This window comes from Pelodiscus sinensis, chromosome 2 (assembly GCF_052426305.1).
Source record: "Pelodiscus sinensis isolate ZL-2025 chromosome 2, ASM5242630v1, whole genome shotgun sequence".
Lineage (NCBI taxonomy): Eukaryota > Metazoa > Chordata > Testudines > Trionychidae > Pelodiscus > Pelodiscus sinensis.
In genome coordinates this window covers 222371479-222396335 of record NC_143053.1, presented here as the reverse complement: position 1 = coordinate 222396335, position 24857 = coordinate 222371479, and the positions used below count along the sequence as shown (strand labels likewise).

Here is a 24857-nt window from a genome sequence, read left to right as displayed (position 1 = left end):
ACTGAAATAAACATATATGAGGTCATTGTTAAGATTTTGCATTCAAGTACAGGCAGTCCCCGGGTTACGTACAAGATAGGGACTGTAGGTTTGTTCTTAAGTTGAATCTGTATGTAAGTCGGAACTGGCGTCCAGATTCAGCCACTGCTGAAACTGATCAGTTTCAACAGCGGCTGAATCTGGATGCCAGTTCTGACTTACATATAGATTCAACTTAAGAACCCCAGGCATCCCCAAGTCAGCTGCTGCTGAAACTGATCAGCGGCTGAATCCAGGAAGCCCGGGGCAGGGGCTTCCTGTAGTCAGCCACTGGTCAGTTTCAGCAGCGGCTGACTTGGGGATGCCTGGGGCAGAGCAGCTGGGGTGCTGCTGGGTTGGTCCAGTAGCGCCGCCACTCCTCGGCGCTACTGGACCAACCCAGCAGCACCCAAGCTGCTCTGCCCCAGGTTCCTGATTCAGCCGCTGCTGAAACTGACCAGCAGTGGCTGAATCAGGACGCCTGGGGCAGAGCAGCTGGGGTGCTGCCGGGTTGGTCCAGTAGCGCCCAGAGTGGCGCTACAGGACCAACCGACAGCGCCTCAGCTGCTGTACCACAGGCGTCTGGAGCAAAGCCGCGGAGCACGGGGGCAGCGGGACAGCCCAGACACGCCGTGGCTGTCCTGCTGCCCTCGGGCTCCGCGGCTTTGCTCTGCTTTGCTCCCCGTCCCCCTGGTCTGCAGACCAGAAGGACGGGGAGCAAAGCGGCGGAACACGCCGGCAGCAGACAGCCCAGACGCGCGTCTGGGCTGTCTGCTGCCCGCGTGTTCCGCCGCTTTGCTCCCCGTCCTTCTGTTCTGCAGACCAGGGGGACGGGGAGCAAAGCAGAGCAAAGCGGCGGAACACGCGGGCAGCGGACAGCCCAGATGCATCTGGGCTGTCCGCTGCCCGCGTGCTCCGCCGCTTTGCTTCCTCTCCCCGGTCTGCTGGAGACCAGGGAGAGGGCCCCGTTCGTAACTACGGATCCGACAGAAGTCGGATCCGCGTAACTCGGGGACTGCCTGTAAAGGACAAAGCAAAAGACACAGGCAAAGAAAGGACACCAAACCAAAATATTGCGTGCCTCATTGCAGTAAAATGGTGAATTCTGCTGCAAAAATACCAAATACTACACCTGAAAAATCATGAATAAAATGGATAGAGAAATTCATTTCTTAGAGCTTTGTTGCAAGCTCTCTTCAGACCCAGGCACGTGTCACTGCACTATTAATATTTGCTTCACATTTTCAAGGTTCCATCTTCAACTATTAAAGACAATATGTTTCTGAAGCACAATTCTGCAATAAAAGGTGAAATCTGCAGCCAGAGATGCCTGTTCCTTGGGTATACTTTAACACATCTGTGTATACCTGAGGGATGCACAGAGTATGAAAGACTGTGCATTGCTTCTCTGTCCTTTACAGCCCTCTCCTAACTCCATGACAGTTTGGTGGGACCCATACTGCCGCCAAGGATTTCCTTTCCATCTCAGTTCCTGAATTAAGAATGAGAAAAGCATCTAAGTGAATGCTGCCTCACACAGCACTATTTTAAGCAAAGAATTCTCATGGGGTTGGTGGAACTATGATGTCTCTGCTACAGATGTCATTCCATGCTCTTCCAGCAATCTCCCCACCCTCCTCCTTCCTTAATCATGTCATGGAATTTCTGTGATTGTGATAAAAAGAAAGCAAATGCTTCTCTCAGCAACAGCAAAATACTAACCAAAAGCTGCTATGTTTTGTGTCCAATAGCATCCCACAATGTCTTGATCACTAATACGGCAAGAAAAAGTCAATCAACTGTTCTGAACACCAGTAAGTTTGCTATATCCTTTCAAAACAGAATGACAAACTAAAAAGGCACAACATACCTGACGTACAAAACTATTAGAGGTGGTGTCAGATGATGTACTCCCATCCGATCCTTTAAATCGGTTTTTTCTTCTAGCGCCTTTTCCATAAGACTGAAAAAACAAAACAGGAATATTGTTAATGTACCTTCCACAGAAACCTCTGGTACAAATGTTATTGATGTAACATGACATGTTTGATTGCTCAGGGTTCAACTGTGCAACCTTCCTCAAGTTGGTGAGCAAGTATGCAAATAACTGGGGGGAGGGCACCTCCATAAGTAGGTGTTGACCATCATGAATAACACTTTCCCAAACAAGCCCTGAAAGGTTGCACATTCAGGTCAGTGACACAATTTAATAAACTAGTACAGTGTAATACTATGTTCACAAGTCAGAATGAAGCATGGTTTTATTTTCTTTTATGGCTACTTTAAATGTACTTTCTAATAAGAAAGTTGCTGGAAAAGTCTACAGAATGTTCCAATTATGAGCTAAATCAGGTAGAAGAATGAAACAGAAAAATGTGAATGATAATTGGGAACTGTTTAAGAACAGTTTACTAGATGCTCCAAAAACTGATAGATAGATAGATAGATAGATAGATAGATAGATAGATAGATAGATAGATAGATAGATAGATAGATAGATAGATAGATAGATAGATAGATAATGGAAAAAACAGACGTTGAAAATAATGAACAAATTAAAAACCAGGATATATAGAAAATTGATAATGAGAGCAAAAGGACACCACATATAATCTATGATCAGCAGAGTTAAAGATAATAAAATGAGCTTGTTAATTATATCAGGATCAAAAGATGTCCTAACAACGGTATTGATTCATTACTAGTTGGATACAATAGAACTGAAAATAAGAATGCAAAAAAGAAAGATTTATTCAATTAATATTTCTGTAAAGTAGCCACCTCTCTTGCACAGAACATGACTGTCCTGCTTGTCACTCACTTCCATAACCTGTGCATCATCGTTGACTTGGATCGCTCTCTAGGTCAGGGATGGGCAATAAAAAAATCACAGTCTGCAAGGTTAGTCCCTGGCGACCATCACCACTATGTTTACCTGTGCCTCAGCAGGTATCAAAGGATCACCACTGTGATTGGCTGTGAATCACCATTTGCGGCAAATGCAAGCAGCAGGAAGTGCCAAGGACTGTGACGCCACTTCTCGTTGCTCTCGTTGGTCATGAATGGTGACTCGCAGCCAACCAGAGCTGTGATCCGCTGATGCCTGTAGAGGCGCAGGTAAATATGGAGGTGGGGGCCCACCAGGGATTAACCCTGCAGACCAGATCAGACCCGCCCCTGCTCTAGGTTCTCACATCCAGGTTATGTCTAAATCTTTCTACATAATATCGCTAATATATAGCCTTTTCTATCAATCCATACAGCTAAACTCTTGTCAGGATTCTTATCTCACATCTTGATAACAACACCCTTTTCTCTGGCCTTGATAAATGCGGTCTTGTTATATCCATTTAGAGTACGTCTGCAAAGATCGTTCTTGTAGTCTAGTCCATCACTGTGTTCATTTCCCCCTTCTCTTTGAATCCCTCCATTGGCTCCCTCTTCTCTCGCACATCAAATTTATGCCGCTTGTGCTCACTTTCAAAGCCTTTCACAGTCCATTCTCACCCAATCTAGGGATGTTAAAATGCATTTATTTCTATAAACATGTAATTGATGAAATTTACATACGAGGCTAACATGCATGTAAATTTCAGCAGTTCCCCTCCAGCACCAGCTCCTGCCTGCTCCTACCCTCCTTCCCCATGCTGCTGCTTCTGTGGGAGGCAGGCAGCAGCACGGGGGGCTGAAGGCAGGATGCTCCTGGTGGGAATTGGCATGCACAGGGAGCCAGCTAAAATACTGGTTCCTCATGCACACCATCTTCTTCCCCCCACATGGCTGCCTCTGATGGAGAGGCAGCAGCAAGGAGGAGGAGGAGTTGTGTGTAACAGTAAGGGTTAACTGATACACCTAGGCTCATTGATTAATCTTGTACATAGGTACACGTTCACATCCCTAACCCAGCTCTATCATCTTTTATTCACTCGTAAGATGTCCCTCAAATCAACCAATAATGCCAGGTCCCCCTTCGACTTGTTACATTTTCAAACAAGCAACACAGTTCTTTCTTGCTTGCTACCCTTCACATCTGAGATTTTTCCCTAACCATTCACAAACCTACCTCATTATCTTCCTCAAAACTCCTTTTCCATAATGCCTAGAGAAATGTGTCAATAGCTTCTGGTGTGCTGGTACTACTGACTATCATGCTGAATAATATTAATAGAATCACCGATCTGGAAGGGACCTGAAGAAGTAATCAAATCCAGGCCTCTGCACTCAGGGCAAGACCGCACACCATCTAGACCATCCCTAACAGGTGCTTGTCTAACCTGCTCTTAAAAATCTCCAAAGATGGATATTCCACAACCTCCATAGGCAAATTATTCCAGTGTTTAGCCAGCCTGACAGTTAGGAAGTTTTTCCTAATGTCCAACCTAAACCTCCCTTGCTGTGATTTAAGCCCATTGCTTCTCCTTTCCTCAGGGTATGTCTACACTACCCCGCTAGTTAGTACTAGCGGGGTAATGTAGGCATACCGCACTTGCAAATGAATCCCGCGATTTGAATTTCCCGGGCTTCATTTGCATAAGCGGGGAGCGGCCATTTTTAAAACCCCGCTGGTTCGAACCCTGTGCAGCGCGGCTACATGGGGCTCCAACTAGGTAGTTCGGACTAGGCTTCCTATTCCGAACTACTGGTACACCTCGTTCCAGGTGTACCGGTAGTTCGGACTAGGAAGCCTAGTCCGAACTACCTAGTTCGAGCCCCGTGTAGCCGCGCTGCACGGGGTTCGAACCAGCGGGGTTTTAAAAATGGCGGCTCCCCGCTTATGCAAATGAAGCCCGGGAAATTCAAATCCCGGGCTTCATTTGCAAGTGCGGTATGCCTACATTACCCTCCTAGTTCAAACTAGGAGGGTAGTGTAGACATACCCTCAGAGGTTAAGGAGCATAATTTTTCTCCCTCCTCCTTGTAACAACCATTTAGATACTTGAAAGCTGTTATCATGTCCTCTTTCAGTCTTCTCTTTTCGAGTCTAAACAACTCCAAGTCTTTCAATCTTCCGTATTAGTTCATGTTTTCTATATAGTCATTTTTGTTGCTCTTCTCTGGACCTTCTCCAATTCATCCACACCTTCTCTGAAATGTGGTGCCCAGAATTGGACACAATATTCCAGTTGAAGCCTAATCAGTGCAGAGTAGAGCATTGTCTCACTGATTCCTTGTACTTCCTCATACATTTAGCTGTGTTAGTCTTTGCCTCTCGTCTGATACTGTAACTCTGTGCAGAGTAAAAAAAACAAGACAAAACAAAATAAAAGAGGTAAGATCTAGGCATGTGAGGAAACTGAAGGTTGATAAGTATCCTCATCATGCTAAAGAAGGGGGCTACATAATCCCCTCTTAAATTTACTCTTGCTACTAATCAGGTATATGTTGGTAGCTGCCTGGCAGCACTTCCTAACAAAGAATTGGATTTCCTAATACTACGTGCAACATTACAGCTCCAAGAGTCAAAAATCATAAGCCAGTCTTCCTACAAAAAAATGTAAGATTATTTTTAAAATTCGAATTTCTTTAAAGTCATTACATTTTGGGTTCTTTTTCATTGCACTCTCATATTTGTATAACTGAGGTTCAAATTTTCAAGCTTTTCTCCACAACTTTGAGGACTAGCAATCAGGGTTGTCAGATGGTTTCACAAAACATACCGAACTCCCCCTCGCCCCCCCAAGAAGGAGCCAGGGCTGAAATGCAGTCGCAGCCCCTTTAATTCCCAGGCTGCTCCCCCCTCCCTCTGCCCCAGCCAGCGTGAACAAGCTGCACCGCATGTCCCAAGCGGCCTTCCGTTGGGCACCCAAGTGAGGCCTTGGGAAAAAAACAGAAAATACCAGACATTTTAGATGTTCGGTATTTTCTGAATGTTTTTACCAGATGGAAGGCACAAATACCGGGCTGTCCGGTTCAATACCAGGCACCCGGCAACCCTACTAGCAACTAGCCTTTTTTTTAAATATATATATATATATATATATATATATATATATATATATATATATATATATATATATATATATATATATGAGAGCTGAGATCCTGACATAATCATGTGACTCCAAGAGCTGGGCTTTTAAGAGAAAACCACCAAATACCACGATAAAATTTTGAGATGTGGAAACACTGATTCTGTCTTTTTCATTATATTTTGTCTCTTCTTGTGCATTTCTTCATAGTTGTGTTGTGCAAAATCAAGTTCTTCATTTGTATGAATATTTTTTTCTGGAGTTACAATTTTGGAAGAATACTACATTGTGAAAAATCAATGTACATAATACTGGACTGGAAATTTCAGTGTTAAAATTAGGTATTTTAACTACATTTTCCTTGTATTCTAAAAAGAACTATGCAACAGTTGGCAATAACTGAGCTATTACAAAAAACACGTTGAATTGTGACGTATAGCTATTGGCCTGAATAAATACAGATTGAACCTCTCTAGTCCAGCACCCTTGGGACCTGACCGGTGCAGAACCGGACAATTTATTGAACCATGGGGAGGTCAATATTGTCTAGCAGCATCACCAACACTTTTACTGCTTACTGGGCTCTTAGAGTACATTTAGGGGTAAATTAGAGCTAAATAACAGCACAGAACACGGAGAGCCAGGACTGGTGGCTGTAAATAAACTTTATAGGACCATGGGAAACTTGGCCACATCCATGATAAGTGGACATCTAGATAACTAGAATCATGCCAGGCCATGGATGTTACCAGAGAATGCCAGACTACAGAGGTTCGACCTTTAGCAAGGTGGGTAGCAGTCCTTAAACCCAAACGCACCAAGGAACTGCATATGTTTTACCATACTTCTTAATGTTGCAGCATGCTCCCACCAGAGCAACTTCATGTGTTGGCTGGTACCCAGCAGCATTTATTAAGGGAAGAGTACCTATAGTCTGGGCCTGTATGCTATATGCACAAAGACAATGCTCATCAATATTACCCAAGAATATCCGCATGTGGTCAGCAACAATCTGACACAAAGTACAGTAAACTTCCGATAATCTGGCACTTTTGGACCCTAGGTGATGCCAGATTATTGGATAGGCTGGAGTATCAGGAGGTACTGAATACTCCCAACCAATCCCCCTCGCCCCTCAACCTTACGCTCGGGTGCCAGAGCCACCAGTACAGCTGCGCATCTCCCTCCAGGCACTGGGGCATGTGCACTGAGCAGCCAGCTTTTCAATGAGCTGGCCTTGACGCCGTGCATAACCCAATCCCCCTCCCCTTCCCCTTCCCTGGAGCCAAACTCCTCTCCTCCCTGCAGTACCCCGATCCCACTCCTCAACCCCCAACCTTATGCTCGGGTCCCGGTACAGCTGCATGTCTCCCTCCAGGTGCTGGGGCATATGTGCTGAGTGGTCGGCTTTTCAATGAGCTAGCCGGGAAGCCATGTGTAACCCAATCCCCTTTTCCTCCCTTCCCCTCCCCTTCCCTTCCCCAGAGCCAAACACCTCCTCTCCCTGCTGTAACCCACGTGAGAGCGGCTGACTTGAGCAGTTCTGGGTTCTGTCCCAGTTCTGTCAAGAGCACTTGCCATTTTGATCCTGGACTATCGGGAGATCCAGACAATTGGGTGCCTGACTATTGGAGTTTTACTGTAATTGTATTCATTTCACAATTATTAAGACTCCAATCCTGCAAACACTTAAGTATGAGTATAACTTCAATTGTAGGAGTAGTCTCATTGACTGAATGGGACTGCTGATACCATTAAGTTGTGTATAAGAGGGAAAAAGTAGCTTGTCTTATTACTTAGTTACTTAGGTGTGTAAAATTCTTTTAAAATGGGCCGTGTTGCTACAGACAGAGAAACAAACATGCATATGTTTAAGTTCTGTTCCTTCCTAAAACACCAGTCAGTCTGTGTCTTTTGTTTAACTACAAAGTATTTTTGTAAAAATTGTTTACCTATCATGATCTTTAAGAAGAAAAACAATGAAGACTTGTTTTTATTACCACTAAAAATAACTCACTCACCCTTTATTTAAATCCATCTTATCTGATAAACTATTAAAATCATACTAATCTTCTTAAACATGCATACAGGGTTCAAAGAGCTAGACACATTCATGGAGGTTAGGTCCATCAATGGCTATTACCCAGGATGGGTAGGAATGGTGTCACTAGCCTCTGTGGGTACGTCTAGACTACAGGCTTTTGTCAACAGAGGCTTTGTCGATAGATACTGTCGACAAAGCCTTCGATAGATACTGTCGACAAAGCCTCTGTTGACAAACAACGTCTACACTACAGCCAGTTCTGTCAACAAAGCAAGCCGCTTTTTCAACAGAGAGTCTAGACATTCTCTTTTGAAAAAGCAGTGTGGATGCAATAACGCCTTTTGTCGACAGAAATATGTTGACAAAAGGCGTTATTCCTTGTAGAATGAGGTTTACTGCTGTCAATAAAACTGCCGCGTTCTGTCGACTTACTGTCGACAGAACTCAGTGGTAGTGTAGATGCAGGTATAGTTTTGTCGACAAAAGTCCACTTTTTTTGATAAAACCCTGTAGTCTAAACACACCCTGTTTGTCTGGAAATGGGTGATAGGGGAGGGATCACATGAGAATTACTTGTTGTGTTCCCTCCCTCTGAGGCATCTGGTATTGGCCACTGTTAGCAGACAGGATACTGGGTTAGATGGACCGTTGGTCTGACCCAGTATGGCCGTTCTTATGCACATACTGGTTCCCTGATAACACTATTTCATATACAGATAATTATTTCTAAGATATTAGGCACTGAAGAGTGTTCATTTTTCTACAATGGAACCCTATGATTTTAACAAGATCCCAGCTGTGTCCAATGCACAAGAAGTCTGCATGCATAATACTTAATTCTCCAACATACATGACATAAACATTTAGCATAGGTTAATTGATATGCTAAAGTGTATATGGAAAAATGAATCTAATGGCATCGAATTATTCAATCATGAACAGAAAACCCGTCAGCATGGACTGAAAATAAGGCATACACTTTAACAGTAACAGTAATTAATCACTAGAACAAATTACCAAGGGTTGTGGTGCATTTTCCTTCACTATTTTAAAATCAATATTGGTTGTCTTTCTAAAATGTATGAACAGGTAATTATTTTGGGTGATGTACTATGGACTGTATTATAGAGGAGTTGAGACTAGAACAATGTTCCTAAAGTGGCCACCTAAATGCTCCATAGCTATAGAATCTTGTGACTCCCATTGGCTCCAGCTCGCTGTTTCCAGCCAAGGGGAGCTGCGAGAAGCAGTGGTTTGGGCCACGCTGCTTCCTGCAGCTACACTTGGCTGGAAATGGTGAACCAGAGCAAATGGGAGTCCAAGGCTCTGTGGCTATGGACCCATTAGGTAAACAAAGCAATGGAGGCTCACACTAGCAGCTTTCCCAAAGCAGGCCCATGGAACATTTTGAGAAAGACCGTACTGCATGATCACAATGGTCTCTTCTAGTCTTTGAATCTATGGTAAATCCTAAATGCATCTCTATGAACTATCATATACCCTTCACTTGTATTTATTACCAAGGCAGAAAACAGTGGCATGTGTAATGCTCTCAGTAGCAACTGATCCCAAACCCATAATGGAAAATACAGTGCTAGCCATTAAGACTGATATTAAAGTGACTTGAAGGACACAAAGGATTCAGCCAGCAGTGTCACTAACCTGAAGTCAGGTCTCAATACAAAAATGATGAGCTCAAGAAAATAAAACAGAAAGAAAACAAAAACCAAGAGCTGGAATGCGGATTAAATGACCTAAAGATATAGGAATGAAGGATTAACATAAGGAACAAATGAGTAACTAAAGTAATAGAGAAGCATAATTCTGAAAGATTTGTAGAATCTCTTAATAGAGAATTGCTAGGGTGAGAAAAGAATGTTCCTATTCTAACAGATAGAGTACACCAAATGATTTTTTTCTCTCCTCACAGCAGGATTCACGACCAAGAGACTTAAATGTGCACATGAAGTAGTTAGCAAAGAGGACCAATCCTACCACTCAGTTCAAAAGCAATCCATTGCCAGTGTAATCTTCCCCACTAAATGGGGTTGTTGAGTGTGGCAACCCTCTCTGATATTTAGTAGTGTGTCATCCATACCACAATTCAGAGGTAAGCAGTACAAGCACTTGAGTCAGTACATTCTATAGACTCTAGCATCTGGGGAGCCCCAATAAGCACTCAGACACACTGCTCAGACAAAAGGAATTGCTTGGTAGGGCAGGCAGAAAAGAAGGTCACAGATACTTCAAATACACCAGCTTTAACTACAACAAAAGATAAATATCATAATTCCTCCTTAGTCCATGGGGGGAATTCTGAAAGAGGATTAGGTCTACTCAATCACATTACCTGGAATGCCCCAAATAAGTGTAGCAGGGGTATTAGTCAGTATTTCCCAACATGCTAACATTCAGGTGCACAGTCTTTGGGTGCTCCTCCTCCACCCAGTTGCCCAGTTGCTGTGCAGAGTGCTTTGCAATGTTTAGGCTGCAAACCTCACTCCACATTCTGCTTGCAGGAATCATAGGACTAGAAGGCACCTCGAGAGGTCATCTAGTTCAGATCCCTGCACTCATGTCAAGACTAAAAATTATCTACCATTGGTCACCAACTGATTGATCACTGGAACCTCTGCCATTCTATTGCAATCTCTGCACTCAATGGCTACATCTACACTGCGGAGCTATTTCAGGATACCTCTGGTATCCCGAAATAGCTATTCCACATCTTAAGAGCAAGTCTGTAATATTGAAATATAATGGGCTCACTATTCTGACATCACCGTAAACCTCATTGCACGAGGGATAAGGGATGTTTTGAAAGAACACTGAAATAAGCCACACAAATTGTGTAGCTTATTTTGAGGTAAGGGTGTGGTGTGGACACACCCTAAAAGTCCAGCAGTGCAGCAGGGCATGCATGCAACCTGTCTGCCTGATCGCCCCATCCTCATGCCACTTCTGGAAGCTGTTGCCCACATCACCATAGCTGCTGGACAGGGGCTGATGTGGCTCCATGAACTGCCCCACCCCCAACATTACCCCGGCCAATGGGATCTGACAGGGGACACTTGCGGGCATGGGGAGTGTGTGAAGACCCACTATCTGTGCCCCTTCATGGGTCACAGAGACACACCAGCAGCAAATTGCCTTCAGAGCGGTGCAGGGCGAGGGCAGGCAGATAGCCTCCTCAACCGTCCCACTGCACCGCTGGTGGTAAGTGCCAATGGACTGGAGCCAGCACTTTGCACCCCTGCACTCAACTCCTCCAGAGTCTACACCCCTCATCCCCTCCCATACTAGGGGTGCTAAATTTCAATTAATCAACTAGTCAAGTAGTCAACAGAATTTCCATCGACTACTTGATTAGTCAATAAAGGGGAGGTGGGGCACCTGATACTACATTTAAAAGGCAGAAGCACAGCAGGGAACACAGCATGAGTGGGGACTCAAGCAGTCCCCACTTGCCCTGGGTTCCAACTGCTGTGCTTCTGCCTTTGAAATGTAGTAAAAGCCCAAAGCCCTGCAAGGCTCTTTCTACATTTCAAAGGAAGAGGTGCAGCGGTTGGGACCTGACATGAGCAGGCACTGCTTCAGTCCCCGCTCTACCATTTCCCTGCTGTGCCTCTGCCTCCCCTTCGCCTCCCCCCGCCTTCCCACAGAGATGGTGCTGGAGGGAACCGGCTTTTAAGCCAGCTCCTCTCAGCACTGGCTCCTGCTCTCCTCCTTGCTGCCTCTTTCTGATGGCGGGAGGGGGAGGGGGGAGGAGCGACTGGTCGAATCACTACCCAACTACCCAATAAGCATAAGCATAAGCTTATTGGGTAGTCATCTAATCACTTAGGGTATGTCTACACTACAAAGTTAGTTCGAACTAATGGACGTTAGTTCGAACTAACTTTCATAGGCGCTACACTAGCGCTCCGTTAGTTCGAATTTAATTCGAACTAACGGAGCGCTTAGTTCGAACTAGGTAATCCTCATTCCACAAGGATTAAGCCTAGTTCGAATTTACTAGTTAGAATTAAGGACTGTGTAGACCCTTAATTCGAACTAGTGGGAACCTAGCCCTCCCCAGGTTTCCCTGGTGGCCACTCTGGCCAACACCAGGTAAACTCGTCTGCCCCCCTCCCAGCCTGGACCCTTTAAAGGGGCACGGGCTGGCTACGATGCCCGTGCCAGGTGCAAGCCTGCCAGCACCCAGCCAGCAGACCCTGCACCTGGCACGGATCGAGCCACCCACCCGATGGCCCCCAGCCCTCCCCCTCTTCCTGGGACCAGGCTGGCAGCTCCCGGGAGCTTGCCCAGGACCGCAAGAGGCGGGCACCCGCCTGGGCTAGTGCGGACATCGTGGACCTCGTCCACGATCTCCACACTAAGCACAGGAAAGTGGCCGGCTAGGGCAGGAGAGCTGCCAGCCTGGCCACCCAGGAGCAGGTGTGCATGAAAATCAAGGGGGTCCACTGAGACCCCCGACCCTGAGCCCTGAGCTTACAATTGCCGTCCTGGGTCAGACCAAAGGTCCATCTAGCCCAGTAGCCTGTCTGCCGACAGTGGCCAACCCTAGGGACCCTGGAGGGGATGGACCGAAGACAGTGATCAAGCCATTTGTCTCGTGCCATCCCTCTCCAGCCTTCCACAGACCTTGGGCAGGGACACCACTCCTACCCCCTGGCTAATACCACTCCATGGACCCAACCTCCATGACTTGATCTCACTTCCCTTTAAACTCTCTTCTAGTTCTAGCCTTCACAGCCTCCTGCAGCAAGGAGTTCCACAGGTTGACTCTTTGCTTTGTGAAGAACAACTTTCTGTTACTAGTTTGAAGCCTGCTACCCATTCCTTTCCTTTGGTGTCCTCTAGTCCTTCTTTATGGGAACTAATGAAGAACCTTTCTGTATGCACCCTCTCCACCCAATTCCTGCTTTTAGAGACCTCTATCCTGTCCCCCCTCCGTCTCCTCTTTTCTAAGCTGAAAAGTCCCAGTCTCTTTAGCCTCTCTTCATATGGGACCTGATCCCAACCCCTGATCATTTTAGTTGCACCCCCCTCTCCCAGCCTCTCTCTTCCCCTCTCCCACCTCCTTTTCCCAGTCTCCCCCAGTTTTGTTCAATAAAGACAGATTCCATTTTGGAACACATTTGTCCTTTATTTTGTACATCAAGAAAAGGGGCTAGGGAAGGGTAAGTGGAAGGAGGTGAGGGAGGAATGGGGCACGAGCCCCCGATGGGGAGGACTGGGCTGGCTCTGCGGGCTTCTGGGTGTGGAACCTCTCCTGCAGCCCCCCGATTGCCCCCTCTCCTCAGATGGCAGCCTGCGGCAAGTGCAGCCGGGCTGATGGCCGAGTGCTGTGATGTGCCCAGTGTGGGCACTCCGGGCACTCCAAGCCAGGACTGCTTTGCAAGCGGGGCACCCCTGAGAACTGTCTGTCCGGGGTGGGGGTCGGGACCCTTTAAGCGCAGCCCTCGGCTAGCCTGAGACAGCAGCTCCACGCTCTAAGTCCTCCTCTGATGCCCTGCCGGCACTGCTTCCGGCCATCCGTAACCCCGCTTCAGGGTCCACTTAATATGGACATGCTAGTTCGAATTAGCAAAACGCTAATTCAAACTAGTTTTTTAGTCTAGATCCGTTAGTTCGAATTAGCTTAGTTCGAATTAACTAATTCGAACTAAGTTAGTTCGAATTAACGTTGTAGTGTAGACGTACCCTTAGATCCCTATCCTATACCCCAATATTGTGCTCCAGCCTGGAGCTACGAGAGCAGTGCCTTCAGCACAGAGCTACCAGGTCACCCAAGCCTAAGAGTTGGAGGGATATGCCGGTCACTTCCGGGAGCTGCCCTAGGTAAGCACCACTTACCTGGAGCCTGCATGCCTCACTACCTCTCATGCCCTAATGCCCTACCCCAGCCCTGAGTCTCCTTCCACACCTAAACTCCCTCAGAGCCTGCACAGCTCATCCCCTCCTGCATCCCAAACCTGTGCCCCAGCTCTGAGTTCCTGGGCCCCAGCTCAGGGGCTCCTTTTATACCTCAAAACCCACATCCCTGGCCCCACCCCAATGTCCACACCCTCAGTCAGAGCTCTCAGTTCCTCCCACAGCCCAATTCCCTGTCCAGTTTTGAACCCCCCTCACTCTGAATCCTTTGGCTCCAGCTCAGGGGCTCCTTTTATACCCCAAAACCCACATCCCTGGCCCCACCCCAATGTCCACACCCTCAGTCAGAGCTCTCAGTTCCTCCCACAGCCCAATTCCCTGTCCAGTTTTGAACCCCCCTCACTCTGAATCCTTTGGCTCCAGCCTGGAGCACACTCCTGCACTCCAAGCCCCTCATCCCCAGCCTCACACCACAGCCCACACCTCCAGCTGAAGCACTCATCCCTCCCACGCTACAGTCCCCTGCCCCTGCTAAGAGCCCCCTCCCACAACCCAAATTCATCATTTCTTGCTCTACTCCAGAGGCTGCTCCCCTTGCTGGAGCTTCTCCGCATCCCAGCCCTCTATCCCAGCCTGGTGAAAGTGACTGAAGGTAAGGGATAGCTATCAAGAGAGGGAGAAGAATTGAGTGGGGGGTGGCGCCTCAAGCAAGGGTGGGACAAGTGTGGGCAGGTTTGTGTGATTAGAAAGATGGGAACCCTACCACTGCCCTTGTGTCAGCCTGCACTATGCTGTTGCCATTACTGCTGCTAACAATGTCTCCTTTCTGGAGTGTTCTGCTTCTTACCAGTCTCCCAGTTTTCTCGGGCTACCTCTGTTCTGCTGCTGGATCTTCAGAGGGCCAGCTCCCTTCCCACACAGACACTTTCAAAGAGTTTCTTCCATTCCCACTCTATTAGCCAGGCGAGGGGGCTTGGTCTGCTCAGACCAACTGCCCCCTTAACTGCCAGGGAATCTTTTTCCTTCTGTGGACTTACTATGTTCCCCAAGGTGACAAGAGAACATAGCAAGTCTGCTGTTCATCAGATTCATCACACCATATGTTAAAATCTCTCTGCCTTCAGGAGTGTGTAACTGAGACACTGGATCTTGGTAGGGTTGCCAACCATCCAGGCTTTTCCCAAAGTCTCCAAGAATCAAAGATGACTGTGTAATTAAAGATTGTCATGTGATGAAACCTCAAGAAATACATCCAACCAAAATTACAACCCCAGTCAGGAGGCAGATGTGCTCATCCCAGCGCACCTGCTGCACCCTTTAAGACTGGGAGCTATTACTGTAGGTCTGATCCTGCGGGCTCCTACTCATATGCCCAATAAGAATTTGCACAGAAAGCTTCCTGACTCAAACAAGAGAACAGAAATGAGACACCAAGCTCTGGGAAAGACCAAGGGAGGTCTCTGAACCTGTCAAAGGGTATGTCTACACTTGCACCCTACTTCAAACTAGGGAGCTAAATGAAGCATACTGAAGTTGCTAATGAAGCGCGGGATTTAAATATCCCGTGCTTGATTGGCATATTCGCGGCCGGTCGCCATTTTAAAATGCCAGTAGACCGAATTAACTCGCCGCGTGTAGACACGGTAGTCCGATCCAAAACCCTTCCCTCGAATTAACTGTAACTCCTCATGCAATGGAGTCACTGAAGCTCTTAGGAATGTAGGGATTAAATATTACTGGCGCTTCTCATTTAAAATGGCTTCTATTGTAAAAACCAGGAATATGCCCTCTAAAAGGAGGTGAACACACATTAAAGGAAAGTAGGGGCTGCAATCACTATAGAGCTTCAGATGGACCCAGAATGAGGGCAATAATTGATGGCATACCACAAATAACTGACAAAAAATGCTTCCAGTAGAGACTGGTCACTCAAACCTACCACTGACAAAGAGCAAAGTGATGCTGGCTGAGCCCCTCAACAGTTCAGAGAAGAATCAAGACAAATTGTTTTTTAAATCTGCCCAGGCTTATCTTCAAGTCTATTACCATTTTTTTCTATCATAAAAGAGAGTGACACTGGAAGGAGCTTACCACATCCAAAGATCAGGGTGGAAAACACTGCATCATTCTGGTGATCATGCTGGAAGCCTAAAAAGAATAACTTGGATCTCATCTCTTCCTAATTCTAATTTACTTTATTCAAGCATTGCCTTGTTGGGTCTGGCAGCTGAGAAATGCTGATAGATGAGACTAAAACCTTCAATAGCTCCATAGTAAGCAGCGATAAAATTAATTAAATTAAAGGTAACAGGATCTCTTTGGCTATTAATTATGTTAGTTTGTGGTTTAATATTAACAAATGAAGGTATTGCAACAGAATAATACATTTGAAGATAGGTATGTTTGTATGAAGTAAATCAGCTATAACTAGTCAGAAAAGGGTGGGTTGAATATGCTGCTTCTCTTCTGGCTGCTCACTAGAGGGTGTTCTGTGAATGAGGAGAGGAAGATTCCATGGCAGATGGATTATATGTGTAGATCTAAGAAAAAAACAGTGAGGGCAGCTGGTTCCTGGTGACTCCTCAGGTGACTAAGATGGGGTTCTGGCCCATATACCCAATGGATCAATCTTACTTTAAGAACAACAGGATACATGGAGACATTTGTAAATAATATTCACAAAGTGCAAAAAAAAGATACATTACACAATCCTCACTCCAGAACAGCAATTCCCTCCAACAGTCAAAACTGAACTATTGTAAGGAACTGAAATAAAATGTGCTCAGCCCACTGGAAACTAAACACCTTCACACACACTCAGAATTATAATATTAGAGAATAACCTAAATGTACATATTAGAAACAAAAGCAAGAACTTCTGAAATGTGGAAGACAGAAGCCCATTGAAATAGAAGGAAACAGGATGGTTTACAGAGATCCCCTTGAGACTGTAACTTGATGTGCTCATAGCATAGTGTCCAACCACCCTGTCCTGCTGAACCAGGAGCTCTGGTCTCACCCAGCAAAGGCATAGAGTTGGGGTTACATCCCACAACAGAGCAAGATAGACACTGAGCATAGCTCAGCTCTGGGAAGGCTCAATTGTAGGGACTTGACACAGCATCTAGGTACACAGTAAGGATGATAATTGCAGTTAATTTAGGAGTCGAGTAGTTGATGGAATTTCCATCGACTACTCATCTAGTCAATAGGCATTTCTGCATTCCTCCTTTGAAATGGAGAAGAGCCCCTGCTGGGGCTCTTGTACATTTCAAAGGAAGAATGCGGAACTTTGCCTACAGCTCAGGGCCAGCAGGAAGTCCCACTGACTCCGGACTGGATGCGGATGAGCAAGTATTGAAATGTACAAGAGTCCCCAACGGGGGCTCTTGTACATTTCAAAGCAGCAGCACAGCATGGAGCCTGGGATCAGCGGGAACCTCAGTCCCCCACTGTCCCCGGGCTCCATGATGCGCAGCCAATTTGATATGCCCTGTGGAGCTGGGGTCAACTGGGAACACCCCAGCTGACCGTGGGTTCCGCGCGCCATTTTCTCAGAACCCGGGGTCAGCTTGGGAGTCCCCAGCTGACCCTGGATTCTGGGTAAATGCCGCACTGGAGCCCGGGATCAGCTGGGGCATCCCCAGATGACCCCAGGCTCAGCTGTGAGTGCTGCCCTTTTGAAATGTTGAGGTGGAGTTCAAAGGGGCAGCGCAGCACAGCACAGCTGAGCTGGGATTAGCTGTGCGGTGCTGCCCTTTGAAGTATCTCCTCCTCCCCCCACTCTCTGCCTCTATCTGATAGAGGCAGCCAGGGCGGGGGGTGGAATCGACTAGCTGACTGACTATCTGATAAGCATTTGCTTATCAGATAGTCAACTAGTCTTTAATATCCTTAGTACACAGCCCCAGTGGGTTCAAACCCCCAGATAAATCTGTCTTACTCTGCATAAAAGTTTTACACAGAGCAAGCTCATAAAGATGTGTGCTCCCTTTATCAAACAAAGAGATCTTTGTACATCTGTTGCTCCTCCAAGTAATAATTCTTTACACTGGATTTAATAATAAACAATAGTGATTTATGCCATATAGACAGTAGGGTTTCAGTGGTTGCAAGTGCTAACAGACCAAAGTAAAATACTAAGTAACATAAAACAAAACATGCCAGCTAAGGCTAATACCCTGGAGCTATGACTACACTGCTCCCGTTTTGTGCAAAAAATATACAAATATCGCCATGCCTCATTTGCATAATTAATGAGTCTCCATTTTTGCACAAGAGGCTTTTGCGCAAGAGCTGTTCTTCCAAATTCTTTTCAGGAAGAAAGGCTCTTGCGCAAGGAGGGGTTTTGTGCAAAAATGGAGCCTCATTAATTATGCAAATGAGGCACGGCGATACACCATGCTTCGCCTCATTTGCATATTTTTAGTGTAAAACAGGGGCAGTGCAGACATAGCCTAAGGGTATGTCTAAACTACATTTCTGTCAAAAGAGGGATGTAAATTACACAAATCAAAAGTGCAAATGAAGCGGGGATTTAAATATCCTGCACTTAATTTGCATAATCACAGCACAGCAGTCTTTCGAAAAAGGGTATTTTGAAAGTGAAACTGCTGTCTAGACGTGGTTCTTTCAAAAAAAAACAACAACCCGTTTTCAAAAGATCCCATACTCCTCAAAAAATGAAGGTTTTTTTTCAATTCCCACTACCTCAATTCCCCCAGCCCTTTGGAAAAGTACAACATTCAGGATGGATTCCAGCACCAGGTGGCATGGTCAAATGTCTCTGTAGGCCCAACCACAATCCAGGCTTACAGGAAAAACAATATTATTACAGATCATTGTCTTGAACATCGAGCCATTAAATTCTCTGAGTACTGCTAATGGCATTCATTAGCATCTCTTGATATATAAATGGGCTTATACTTCATAAATCTAATTTCATATACAAGAATGATACATGCACACAAATAGAATATATATATATTCAGGGATTACGAGATCTCAATGGATAGGTTACATGTCCCAGTTTGCATAAAGCATATTTGAGTTATGCATATTCAAAAACACATTTCCATAAAAAACATGGGAGTGTAGCATTACAGAAGGGAGCTCCTGTTGCCACAACAGAGATCATCACAATAGGACTGGAAGTTTGAGACTCTATAAAAAAATATGACAGATTTTTTTTTTTAAAGGAAAATATATAGAATATGCAGCTGCACAGGGCACCACAAAATGTGGGCACCATCGATTGTCCAAAATTTCATGGGGCGCTAAGCAGCTGTGTGCTGTGTATCCCACACCATTCAAGGCTGTGCCCAGCCAGCTGTTTCCCCACCAGCTGCTACTCAGTGCCCTCTACTGAACCTCTGGCCTGCAGTTCAAATCATGCCACTCACCACCTGATTCCTGCACCTCCTGCCTGCACCTCCACTAGGGCCGCTGAAGAGGAAGAGGATGCAAAAGCAGTAGCTGCCCCAGAGACTGGAGATTTCAAAGGGCTTGGGCTACCCTGGCCACCGCCATCCCTACTGCAGCAGTGGCAATGAACCTGGACCCTTTAAATTTCCACCAGACTCCAGGCGGTGCATGCTGGGAGGCGCTAAAGGTCAGGCTTGGGTCATCTAGCCCCCAACTCTGCCCCTTTCGCTCAAAGCCCTGCCCCTTCTGGGGCCTGGTGCTGCCCTCACCTAGCATGGGGCTCAGCAAGTCTCTCCACAGACCCGTCCTCCACCAGCCTTCCTACCCTATTCCTCCCCATATATCCACGGAAGCCCTGGGCTTGTCCCCCACAGTTCCTACTCCTTATTGCCCATAGCCCTTAAACAGAACCTCTTCCCACCCCATAGGAGGGTGCTGGTGCTCAGGCTGAGTAGGGCACCATGATTTGTAAGGACAGCCCTGGAAACAAGAAAAAAGGAACTTGTTTTCATTTAAAATTTGTCAAGCCATTAGGAAATTAATTAACTGATAACATAGAAGGAGGTAAAAGAAAGGGCAAAATGAGAAGGAAATAATTGGGAAGGAGTTCAACTTCAGATAAGACATTTCCCCTCTCAGCAGGTTATTTCATAATTGCCAATTACAGGATTTCAAAAACCTTCCCTTAAGTGTATCTCGCTCTAGCCTCTTCTAGAGACAGGATAATGCACTAGATTAATGGTTCTCAAACTTCAGTCTACATTTTGCTTGGAGACCAATCAGCACAGAGATGCAGTTCACATGACATCCTCAGGGCAATATAGGTACAGCCATGCAAAACCGCAGATATTCACTTCATATCTGCAGACTTCCACATGGAAATTCCCAGCTCATTTTTGCGGATACAGAGATAAATTTGGTACCCATGCAGGACTCTAAATACAGGTGGTATTGCATATGGCCTGAAATGGTGAATAGATTAAGAAGCACTGCACTAGAGAACCAGTAGACTGATTTGGTATGGCAATAGACCTAGGGACTGAGATCACAAAAACAAGAATTTAAAAGCAGAATTTGAACTGTGGACTTATTAAAAAACAGGACCAAACAGATACAAAAATTGCAGTGGAAGAATGGCAAATTGTTGCCATTCTTACACTATAAATAACTGTGTTGATGTGTCTTTTTTTAAAAATTACTTAATTGTTAGAGTGATGTGTTTTCATTTATTTGGATTTTTCATTGTGAAAAATTGATGATGTAGGAAGTCAAGGGGAAAAAAATAAGGGTACTGAGCACTCCAAGTGCCCACCCATTTAAATTAAAGTTATGGGTGTTCATGACCTCTTAAAATGAGGCATTCAGTGTCCTGACTTCATTCTGATAGGGTCACAATTAAGGCCTCCATGGACTTGTGCATACTTCCACTTTAGGAACCGTCCCATTGAAGTCATAAGACTGTGCCAGATTGGAGACCTAAGATTTTATCTAAAATCTTACCTACACTACAGAATGTGCTAGTCATTACTATGTTTAATATTTATTTTAAAGTAGCACTCAACCAGAGGTCACACTCAAGATCAGACCTCAATTATGCTAGATGCTGCACAAACACAGCCATAACAAGCTATTTGGGACAGGACTAGCAAATTTCAAGCATAATTTCCTTGATCAATGCGCCCAAGGTCTTTATTATCTATGCAAACCATGTTCCAAAACAATAATATAAAAATCTTGCAACAGATTAACCTCAGCGGCTGTCAGTAGCTCAACAATATGGAAACAAACTTTTAAGTGTAATTGTTCCTCAAATTTCTATAATAGGCTTTGGCCAAGCTTTGTTAATACAGACTATAATATATAACCAAATAAAATAAATATGCCTAGCATAGGTAAAATCCTAGGGTAGAACGCAGTTTTTAATCTGGTTCCAAAGTTCAGTCACATCCACACAAGTAAAGCTAAGATATACAATGATATTTCTAAAGTTATCATTCCTGTAACAATGCTAAAAATACTTCAAGGAGTGACATTGCTGCATAGAACTTCAAGAGATCTTTGATATCACCATTGGGATTATTGGTGTGAAATACTTCTAGCAGCACCAGAAAACATAATAAGCCTAGGTATCTTAAATGTGTGGTTAAATGGACATTATTATAATACATGTAGTACATTAAGTAATGGATCACATACCCTCTACATTTAGCCTCTTTCTCATTGTGATTATTTTAATGGCATCAAGTTTTTTCTGTAATCGTTCTTCAGAAATCATGGAACAAAAGGATAACACTCTCTCATTGCAATAAAATTCTAAGGAATTAATTGAATTTTAACACTGTATTCAGACAAAATGATCTTTTATTCCAATAACATTATTTATTTGATAAAAAGGATTACATATGATTAGGCTATGGTGTCTAAAGGCTACTATTGTTTTGTCTGATGGGGTACTTTGGTACAGAGAAGTGAAATTTGCTCACTGCATTTACTAAAAAGCTTCTCTATCTTTACCAAAAGGAATAGCCACCATTTGTGTTTTAGCCATTCAAAAGCCAATTATATAAAACAGAATACAAGTATTTTTCCTGAGAGACAAATAATGCAGGGTGGTGTTGATGAACTAGCCCTCCAAAGAAATTCCTTTATGCATAATTAAAACCACAGATAAGGATGAATTCTATGACCAATAGTGTACATTTGTCCACATGAGAAAACCATTGGGGTGCATCTACATAGCACCCTAAGCTCGAAATAAGATACTCAATTTGCACTACACAAATTGTGTATCTTATTTCAAATTTATTTCAGAATAGCTTAGTTTGAAATTTGGTGCATCTACACAGCGCCAAATTTCGAAATAATGCACTATTTCGAGCCATCCCTTAACCCTCATGCAGTGAGGTTTACCAGGATGGTAAAATAGTGTACCCGTTATTTTGAAAAATATTTTGAAATAATGGGCAGCTTGTGCAGACACAGGGTAGCTATTTCAGGATACCTCCAGCATCTCGAAACAGTCATGCAGTGTAGCTGTATCCTTACAGAATTCCACACAGTTGTCAGTCCCTGCTCAGGTTAGGGTACAGACCAGAAGAGAAGTATTTGTAAATCAGGAAGTAGGTTCTAGGGCACTGCTGTGTGGGAAGATTTGCCAAGCATATGCCTACATTGCTCTATTTCTGACTGTAATATCATAAGCAAAAAAGAAAAAAATACACTTGTTTCCACTTTTTTTAAACAAAATGGTTTTTCACTAGCTGAATTATTATTTTTTAAAGATGATCGTCAATAAAAGTCAATTTGACAGACTGAGACCATTTTCACGCAACATTTCTAATTCTATTTTTTTGTCAAGCCAACAGACCTCCTTTTCAACTAAAATAAAGGATCAGAGGCAGTTTTGACAAAAACAAAAAAGTATCACCTCTTAGTCCTAACAAGAACCAGAGCATTCAGTGTTTCAAATGCACAAAATCAGATATTAGTATACACTGGGTTTTAAAATAGTACACTGTATCTCTGCAGACATGTTAGGTAAATCTAAGAGATATTTTACAACATTCACATACTAAACTAAAGCTTCCTCTCAAAATGCAAGATCTTCAATAGTTCATTAATCTCTATTTCTCCCTCATAGACCTGCATACTCCCTAACCTGCACACAATACAGATTACACTTTAAAAGTATTAATTTACAAGATGGTAAGCCCACTTTACTAATTTTATTCTAGAATCTATAAGGTGGGATACACCTTTATCCCAGCCAAAATCCTTACTCTAGCTGCTTTAAATGGCATCAATTCTGTCTTCCCCAATAAAGCAGAATTCCTTATCTATGGTGTGAGGGGGGAGGCAGCCTGTAGAATAGGATTGTAAGCAACATGTATGCCACACCAAATACAACAGGTGGTTAGAAATGGGAAATCAACCCTTTGCTTTAGAAAGGAGGGCACAGAACACCACAGTCATAGTTAGGTATTCTGACATGCATCTACAATGAAAAGGTATTCAAAGCCTCTATTGCACCGAACACCTCAAGGCATGAATATATGTTCATTATGTGACATTTTAAGGGGGAAAACGGACCTCAGATCTCTTCTAAGAATGATCAAACTCCCCTTCTAGAGGGGAATTGAAGTTGAAGGGTAACGAGTTTGGGAAATCCAGCTGTTCTCTTCTGATCTCGCGGAGGCTTTTCTAATAGCTGGGAAGGGTTGGACAGCCCAGGACTCGTTTGAAAGCGTTTCTTTGCAGCTAGCCCTCTGTGTTGAGCGTGAGGGATGGATGTTGTAGCCAAGACGCCACTCATAGGAGCCAGGGATCGGATTAGCTTAGCACATCTGTCCCTACGGGGGAGAGTAAACCTCCCTCGCCCAGAGCTGTCCATTATTATCCAGATGGGGGAGGAAGATGGAAGACAGAGACTAGTGGAAGGGAGCCGGCGGACACCACAGCCAGGGACCCCGGGGAGGCCCGGAGAGGTCCCTACCACTCCCTCTTCCTCCCCTCCCCGCCCCCCCCAGTACCTGCGCTGCCGTTGCGGCGGGTGGGGGGTTGTCCAGCAGCTCCATCTGCAGCTCCTGCGCCGCCGCCGCCGGAGTGGGAGGCGATTTGGACATGTCGCTTTGGACCATTGGAGAAAAGTACCAGCCGGCTGCGCCCCGCCGTGAATCAGTGCAGAGCCCCGCGCCGCTGCCTGCCCGGCTCCCTCCCTCAGCGCCCTGCCATGGGCAAGCCTTCAGCGCCGGGCTGGCAGCGGGAAGAGGCGGCGGCCGCCGGGAGGGAGGGTCCCTGGGACTCCGCGCGGCTGCCCGCGCCCGAGCTGCTGTTGCTGCTGCTGGAGACTGGAGCGCGGGCACCGCCAGGCTGAGGGGGAGGAGACGGGGAGGCGCGCTAGGAAGCGGCAGCGACCATCTACCCCCACGAGAGCGCCCGGGCACGGGGCGAGCCGCGCCGAGAGGCCGGGGGAAACTGGCTGCGAGCGCGGCGCCCGGCGGGCGAGCAATCACCGCCCCCCACCTCCAGCAAAGTTTCTTCTGACGGGCGGGGCTTCCCACGGAGGCAGGTTGGAAAGGGCTGGATGCAGCCCAGTCCCCGCAGCCTCATCCTTCGCCTCCGCGGGGGCCAGAAACGCTCTCAAGTGGCTGCAAGCTAAGCCGGGGCAAACTTGGGCTGCTGCAGGACACATGCTGCCGACATGGGCTTCCTTTTATGGGCATTGCTCTTGATTTGCGAAGTGCAGCCTCTGAGCCCCACCCTGCGCAGGACACGGGGAGCCCCTGACCCGAGGAGTTTGCGGGGATAAAGACACGAGGGTGGACAAAAGAAACACATGGACGCAATTTTAAAAATCCTCATATTTCTATCCTCTGTGCATGAGAGCGCCGATCACTTTTTAAACGCCTCTGGACCGGACCCTAAGGTCGAGTTTCCCTTTGTGTAAACCCGTGTATGTCGCAGCTTTTCAAACGTGACTATTGCTGGACTCTTAGGGAGAGTGACCTAAGTAGTCCAGGTTCCCC

The 24857-nt window shown here is 45.6% G+C and overlaps 1 protein-coding gene across 1 annotated transcript in view; it reads right to left on the bottom strand.

Annotated features, from left to right (window-relative positions):
• Positions 1 to 24526, bottom strand: part of CACNB2 (calcium voltage-gated channel auxiliary subunit beta 2) — a 382137-nt gene extending 357611 nt beyond the window's left edge. The window contains exons 1-2 of the mRNA XM_006119502.5: positions 23862 to 24526; positions 1889 to 1981 (exon numbers count right to left, since the gene is read on the bottom strand). Coding sequence (XP_006119564.2) covers positions 1889 to 1981; positions 23862 to 23969 — 201 coding nt within the window. The 5' untranslated portion in view covers positions 23970 to 24526. The remainder of the gene's footprint in view (positions 1 to 1888; positions 1982 to 23861) is intronic.
• Positions 24527 to 24857: the final 331 nt, after the last annotated feature.